The sequence below is a fragment of the Hemiscyllium ocellatum genome, unplaced genomic scaffold, assembly GCF_020745735.1.
Source record: "Hemiscyllium ocellatum isolate sHemOce1 unplaced genomic scaffold, sHemOce1.pat.X.cur. scaffold_3310_pat_ctg1, whole genome shotgun sequence".
In the NCBI taxonomy this organism is placed as follows: Eukaryota; Metazoa; Chordata; class Chondrichthyes; order Orectolobiformes; family Hemiscylliidae; genus Hemiscyllium; species Hemiscyllium ocellatum.
Window position 1 is genome coordinate 1 of NW_026868379.1, and position 7,500 is coordinate 7,500.

A 7,500-nucleotide genomic window follows, 5' to 3' on the forward strand; every position below is an offset into this window, starting at 1 on the left:
CCCCCCCCCCCCCTCCCCAACTTGCGCTCTCTTTTTGGATCCTGGATGGGATTGGGGTTTCCCATTCCCCGTGGGACAGGCTGGACGATGGGGGCCCAACAGCCCCCTCCTTCCTGTGAGCAGTGCCCCCACTCCCCAGTGGAATTACTATTGATTTTGATTTGTCCCTCTGCCCTTCTCTTTCCCCCCCCCCCCCCCCACCACAGATGGAATACCTACGTGGTGGATGGGCACAGCGTGACGGAGCTCTGCCAGGCCTTGGCGCAGGCCGCATCGGTGAAGGACCGCCCCACGGCCATCGTTGCCAAGACCCTCAAGGGGAAGGGCATCAAAGGTTGGCGCCTCGGTTCTCCCACAATGCTTTGCGTCCTGTTCACATACACCACCCATCCCCTCCCCGCCCCTCGTGCGGGTAAGACACCACACCAGCCTAGACCTCCACGTGAGTCCAGACTGCAACCCCTCCTCTCCCCAACATGGGGGCAAGGGAAGCCCATCCCAAGAGATAGTTGGGCCCTGGGATCTTGCTATGCCCCAACAAATCACCCGGTTCTCTTCTGGTGGTGGGAGAGCTGGACCAAGAGGCTCCTGGGATACCTACCGGTATTTAGCCGTGAGTTTTGGGGTTGGAACGCAGCGAGACCTCTCGCGTGACCATTAGGAGCTGAAAGGAATGCAGAGAGAGGGGGGGAAGAGGGAATAAGTAAGGAAGGTAGAGCATTTGGGGAGGGGGAATGGGTCTGGGTGGGTCACTTTTTGGAAGGTCAGTGTAGACTTGATGGGCCAAATGGCCTGTTTCCACACTGTAGAGATCCCATGAGGGAGATTTACCAGGACGTCACCCTTTGGGGACTGGGAGAGATTTACCAGGACGTTACCCTTTGGGGACTGGGAGAGATTTACCAGGACGTTACCCTTTGGGGACTGGGAGAGATTTACCAGGACGTTACCCTTTGGGGACTGGGAGAGATTTACCAGGACGTTACCCTTTGGGGACTGGGAGAGATTTACCAGGATGTCACCCTTTGGGGATTGAGAGAGATTTACCAGGACGTTACCCTTTGGGGGCTGGGAGAGATTTACCAGGATGTCACCCTTTGGGGGCTGGGAGAGATTTACCAGGATGTTACCCTTTGGGGGACTGGGAGAGAATGTTACCTGGTTAAATCTCTCCCTTTTGAACTAGTGTCCCCCTAGTAATTGACTCCCCTCCACCCTAAGGCCGGTGGGGTGGGGAGGGGGAGGAAGCTAGCCACCGTGTCTCCTGAGTTTTTTTGTAGACCTCGGTCAGGAGTCCCCGTCAACCTCGAAGGAAAATAATCCCAGCATCGTGGTGGTGACCTCCCCCCCCCCCCCCCCCCCCCCCCCCCCCCCCTCAGCACCCTATCCACAGCGTGGGGGGCCTCTTGGTGACCCCCTAGTATTCCGAAAGGACCCCCCACCCAAGTCTTGTCCCGGTCCGGGACTGAAGGACAGGGCGCCATCTTGGCCGCTTTGCTGACCTGCCCATCTCCACCTTCCGGGTACAATGGAGCGAACTGTCTGATTGGTTGGCGGATGGGAGAGGTGAATGCTGGGAGTTTTATTTGGCGGAGGGGGCTGATGGGAGTTCCGCCTTTTTTCCCCCCCCTAGGGGTGGAGGACGTGGAAAACTGGCACGGCAAACCCATGCCGAAAGACCGGGTGGCTCAGATCTTGCAGGAGATCGAGGGGCAGATCCAGACGGACAGGCGGCTCTGCCCGCAAGGCCCGGTAGACGACGCGCCCGCGGTGGACATCACGGACATCGCCCTGCCCTCTCCGCCCGGGTACAAACCCGGCGACAAGGTGCGTGGGGTGGGGAGGGAGGGAGGGAGGGGGTGGTGGGCGTTACCTCATCGCTGCTCCATTGCCCCCCCCCCCCCCCCATCGTGTCGGACAATTGACCCCTTTCTCTTGCCCCTCGGATTCATCGTCCGTTCGGGATGGGGGGGCGCTGGTGAGGAGGAGGGGGGGGGTGGGGCGACTTGTTGGAGGAGGGAGGGTCAAAGGTCGAGAGGGCGGGGCAGAGGAGGAGTGGGAGGGACCTGTTTTTTTTTTGTGGAGGGGGGGCGAGAACCCAAGATGGGGGAGCGGTGTGTGTGTGTGTGTGGTGGGAGTGGGCAGATGGAGGGGGTAGGGAGGGGGTGGCTGAGGTTTTGTAGTGGGAGGGAGTTGACCCCCACCCCCAGAAATGGCCCTCCAATCCGTGGCAGGGGAGATGCCACCCCAGGGTGCTGGGTTCACCCTCTCGGGCGTTGGTCCGTTTCGAGGAGGAGGGGGGGTGGTGTGGGGTGGGGGAAGAAGAGGTGTTTCTACCCCACACACCGCCCCCCCCCCCCCCCCCTCCCCGCCCCAACCCAGGTGGTCTGTAACACCTCTGTCTCTTCCTTCCCCCTCCCTCCCTCCACTGACTCGCAGATCGCCACTCGGAAAGCCTACGGCCTAGCCTTGGCCCGGTTGGGTCATGCCAACCAGCACGTGGTGGCCCTGGATGGGGATACCAAGAACTCGACGTTCTCCGATCTGTTCCGCAAGGAGCATCCCGAGAGGTTTATCGAGTGTTACATTGCCGAGCAGAACATGGTGAGGATCACGGTCGGAGGGAGGGAGTGTTGGAGCTCAGCCGGGCATTCCTAATGAGCCCAGCTACCTCGGGGGTGGGAGGGAGTGTTGGAGCCCAGCCGGGCATTCCTAATGAGCCCAGCTCCCTCGGGGGAGGGGGTGTTGGAGCTCAGCCAGGCATTCCTAATGAGCCCAGCTACCTCGGGGGTGGGAGGGAGTGTTGGAGCCCAGCCGGGCATTCCTAATGAGCCCAGCTCCCTCGGGGGAGGGGGTGTTGGAGCTCAGCCAGGCATTCCTAATGAGCCCAGCTACCTCGGGGGTGGGAGGGAGTGTTGGAGCCCAGCCGGGCATTCCTAATGAGCCCAGCTCCCTCGAGGGAGGGGGTGTTGGAGCTCAGCCGGGCATTCCTAATGGGCCATCTACCTCGGGGGAGGGGGTGTTGGAGCTCAGCCAGGCATTCCTAATGAGCCCAGCTACCTTGGGGGTGGGAGGGAGTGTTGGAGCCCAGCCGGGCATTCGTAGTGAGCCCAGCTCCCTCGGGGGACGGAGCGTTGGAGCTCAGCCGAGCATTCCTAATGAGCCCAGCCAGCACCATGTTGGAGGTTGACGTTGGAAGGTGGAACTTTCTGATCCTGCGTTTCTGTCGCGTCCCGCCCGCCCGCAGATTAGCGTCGCCGTCGGCTGCGCCACGCGGGACCGCACGGTGGCGTTCGCCAGCACCTTTGCCGCCTTCCTTTCCCGTGGCTACGACCAGATCCGCATGGCCGCCATCTCCCAGAGCAATGCCAACTTCGCAGGCTCGCACTGCGGCATCTCCATCGGTGAGTCCGAGGGTGGGGGGGGGCGGGCGGAGGTTTTGGGGGTGAGGGGGAGGGGGTGGAGCGCCGTTTTGCCTGTGTGTCGGCTTGGCCCCCTGCCAGCCAATCACCGCGCTCCTCGGCCCGGGACCGTATTCCGGGTGTCCCGTCTCATTCGGGGAACCGCAGGCCCAGACGCTTCGGGCCTTCCGACCGGGACCGTACGCGACGCACTCCCCAAGTGCGGCCGGGCCAGAGTTTTGTCCAGCCCCTGCGCGACCTCGTGGCTCGGTAACTCAATCCCTCTCCCGATAAAAGCTAACACACCGTACGCCTTCCTGTTGCCCCCCGGGATGGCAACTTTTCAGGGATCTGTGTACCCGGACCGATCTCTCTCTCTCTCTGATAAATGCTGCATTTCGGGAAATCAAATCTTAGCAGGACTTAACGGTCAGGTCCTGGGGAGTGTTGCTGAACAAAGAGACCTTGGAGTGCAGGTTCATAGCTCCTTGAAAGTGGAGTCGCAAGTGTTTGGAGGTGTTTGGGATGCTTTCCTTTATTGGTCAGAGTATTGAGGACAGGAGTCGGGAGGTCATGTTGCGGCTGTACAGGACATGGGTTAGGCCGCTGTTGGAATATTGCGTGCAATTCTGGTCTCCTTCCTATCGGAACGATGTTGTGAAAGGGTTCAGAAAAGATTGACAAGGATGTTGGAGGGTTTGAGCTACAGGGCGAGGCTGGATAGGCCGGGGGCTGTTTTCCCCGGAGCGTTGGAGGCTGAGGGGTGACCTTATAGAGGTTTATAAAATCATGAGGGGGGGGGGACATGGATAGGGTAAATAGACAAGGTCTTTTCCCCCCTGGGGTGGGGGAGTCCAGAACTAAAGGGGGGTAGGTTTAGGGTGAGAGGGGAAAGATATAAAAGAGACCTGAGGGGCAACTTTTCCCCCCAGAGGGTGGTGCGTGTGTGGAATGAGCTGCCAGAGGAAGTGGTGGGGGCTGGTACAATGCCAACATTTAAGAGGCATTTGGATGGGGATATGAATAGGAAGGGTTAGGAGGGAGATGGGCCGGGTGCTGGCAGGTGGGGACTAGATTGGGTTGGGATATCTGGCCAGCATGGACGGGTTGGGACCGAAGGGTCTGTTTCCATGCTGGACATCTCTATGCTCATCAGCATGACCAATCTGAAGCCCCTCTAACCTACACTATTCCATTCTCCTCCCTATGCCTACCCAATGCCCATTTAAATGCCCCTAAAGTTGGCGAGTCTGCTACTGTTGCAGGCAGTGCGTTCCACACCCCCTCCTACTCTCTGAGTAAGGAAACTCCCTCTGACCTCTGCCCTGTATCTACCACCCCCCTCAGTGTCCCCTCGTGCTAGCCCATCACCATCCGAGGGAAAAGCCTCTCCCTCTCCACCCTACCTAACCCTCGGATTATCTTATATTTCTCGATTCAGTCGCCTCCTTCTCTCTCTAACGTCAAGCCCCTCAGCCTTTCCTCGTGAGACCTTCCCTCCGTCACCAGGCAACATCCCTGGGAAATCTCCTCTGCACCCTTCCCACGTCCCTCCTGTAACGCGGTGACCAGGAACTGTACGCGACACTCCCCGAGTGCGGCCGGGCCAGAGTTTTGTCCAGCCCCGGCGTGACCCTCGTGGCTCCGAAACTCAATCCCTCTCCCGATAAAAAGCCGAGACACCGTACGTCTTCCTGTCGACCTTCGGGATGGCAACTTTCAGGGATCGATGTGCCTGGACGCCTAGATCTCTCTGCTCACCTACGCCACCGAGTATCTTACCGTTAGCCCAGGACTCTGCATTCCTGATATTCCTTCATTTTCTCCAGTTCCCAATCCAATGTGGCCTCTCCCCCCTGGGTCAGAAAACCCTCCTACACACTTTGGACGAAAACTGACCCATCTCAACGACACGAACTAGCGAGTTCCCACTCAATATTTGGAAAGCTTAAAGTATCCTTGCTCCTATCCGGAATCGTCTTTCCCTGAAACAATTCGGAAGCCTATGGAAAACTCCCAACAGTGTGATCCCAAACCCCTCCCCACATTTCCTGTTTCGAATACTACCTCGGTAGACCTCCAACAACCTTCCTCTGTCTCCGCAGTACTGTCCTTGACTAACAGTGCCGCACCTCCCCCCTCCTCTCGTTCGTCGTCTTTCCCCGTTCCTGACTGAAACACGGGAATTCCGGAACTGCCTCCGAAGTATCCACAACGTCCAAGCACCAGCTCGCACCCCCCCCACACCTCATTCCGGGTGTCCCTGGCGTTGAAGCAAGAGACTGTGTCCCGATTATCAGTGCCCTCTCGCAACCTTGGTCCCGACGTCCCTCCCTTCCCACCCGGCACCCTGGAGCTGCAATTCCGGTTCCCTGGAGAGCATCAGGAAATTCCCTGTCTCTCTTTCTCCCCCCCCCCCCCCCCCCCCCCCCCATTTCCCCCTCACCCCCAAGAATGTTGGTACCCCACTGGTTCAGGTGAAGACCATCCTGGCTTTTTGTGTAGAGGTCTCGCCCACCCCGGAATGAGCCGCAGTTATCCAGGAATCGGAATCTCTCCCTGCCTGGACCGTCTTCTGTCTGGAGACACCCACCTCCCCCCCTTTTTTTTTTTAAATCCCCACTGCTCCTTCCCTGGCTCGTCATTCCCAGGCGGGTGAGGAGGATATCACTGGATTCGGAGGGAAATGCAGGCCGAGAGCAGCTCGGAGATTCCCGCTCCGGAGTGGGAGATGGGAGAGGTGGAAAGTCTCCTGGAGCTGTGACACCGTGGTAGGAGTCCGCTCCCGGTGGTCTTCCCGGGCTTGGAAGAGGGGGCTCCGCCGAAGTTTGCGGGAATTCCAGAAGGAGCTGATCGACGGGAAGCTGGCGTGTGGGGTGGGGGTGGGGGTCCCTGTTTGCCCGGACTCGGAGCGGTTTCTCGAGCAATAACTGTGCCAGGTGTAGGGTGCAGAGGGTAAAGGGACCAGCACTCCCTCCGTCATTCCCACAATGTCTCATTCTCTGTGTCTCTCTCTTCCCCACCCCCCCCCTCGCTCGCTCTCTCTCTTCCCCCCCCCTCGCTCTCTCTCTCTCCCCCCCCCCCCCCCCGCTCTCTCTCTTCTCCCCACCCCTCGCTCTCTCTTCCGCCCCCCCCAGGTGAGGACGGTCCCTCACAGATGGCCCTCGAAGACATTGCCATGTTCCGAGCCATCCCGACCTGCACCGTCTTCTATCCCAGTGACGGAGTGTCCACGGAGAGGGCGGTGGAGTTGGCAGCTAACACCAAGGTACACCCCACCCCCTCCCCCTCTCTCTAACCCTGGGATACTCGGGTATGTGCATGTCCACCATCCTGACAACGATTCTGGGATCTTTCTGTCCCTTGAGGGCGTGTTTGGGGAGGGAGAGCGGCCATGTTGTTCTTCCCCACCAGGGACTTGTGTGGATACAGGGCGGCCATGTTGTGTGTGCCACGTCCCGGGGGCAGGGTGTGGGAGGGATGGCGGCCATGTTGTCTCTACCATGTCCCTGTGGGAGGGAGGGCGGCCATGTTGTGTATACCACGCCCCGGGGGCAGGGTGTGGGAGGGAGGGCGGCCATGTTGTGTATACCACGCCCCGGGGGCAGGGTGTGGGAGGGAGGGCGGCCATGTTGGAGGGGAGGGTGTGGGGGGGAGCGGGACGGTAGCCATTTTATTGGGACGAGAACCATTTTTGGGGGTGGGGCAGGGTTGGGGGCAGTGGGATTGGCGTGTTAATCCCCACCCACCCACACCTCCCCAGACACCCCACAATTAATCCCTCACTGTGTGTTGTCTCTCTCTCTCGAAGGGGATTTGTTTCATCCGGACTAGTCGCCCAGAAACTCCCATCATTTACCCCAGCGACGAACATTTCCAAGTTGGGAAGGCCAAGGTGGGCGCCATTTTGTTTTCTTTCTGCTGGAGGAGGAGTGGGAAGGGGCTGAATGGCCTCCTGTTCCTGTGTAACAGGCTGGAGGAGGAGGAGGAGGGGCTGAATGGCCTCGTGTTCCTGTGTAACCGCGGTGGGTTTTTTTGCCTGGACAGGTGGTCCGCCAGTCGGAGAGCGACAGTGCCCTCGTCATTGGAGCTGGGATCA

At 59.6% G+C, this 7,500-nt stretch overlaps 1 protein-coding gene across 1 annotated transcript in view; it reads left to right on the forward strand.

Annotated features, from left to right (window-relative positions):
- Nucleotides 1–206: 206 nt before the first annotated feature.
- Nucleotides 207–7,500, forward strand: part of LOC132813127 (transketolase-like) — a gene marked incomplete at its 5' end in the record, with an annotated part of 9,632 nt that continues 2,338 nt past the window's right edge. Inside the window, 7 exons of the mRNA XM_060823076.1 lie at nt 207–334; nt 1,634–1,827; nt 2,440–2,604; nt 3,248–3,404; nt 6,539–6,669; nt 7,213–7,296; nt 7,449–7,500. The exon at nt 7,449–7,500 is cut by the window's right edge and continues 45 nt beyond it. Coding sequence (XP_060679059.1) covers nt 207–334; nt 1,634–1,827; nt 2,440–2,604; nt 3,248–3,404; nt 6,539–6,669; nt 7,213–7,296; nt 7,449–7,500 — 911 coding nt within the window. The remainder of the gene's footprint in view (nt 335–1,633; nt 1,828–2,439; nt 2,605–3,247; nt 3,405–6,538; nt 6,670–7,212; nt 7,297–7,448) is intronic.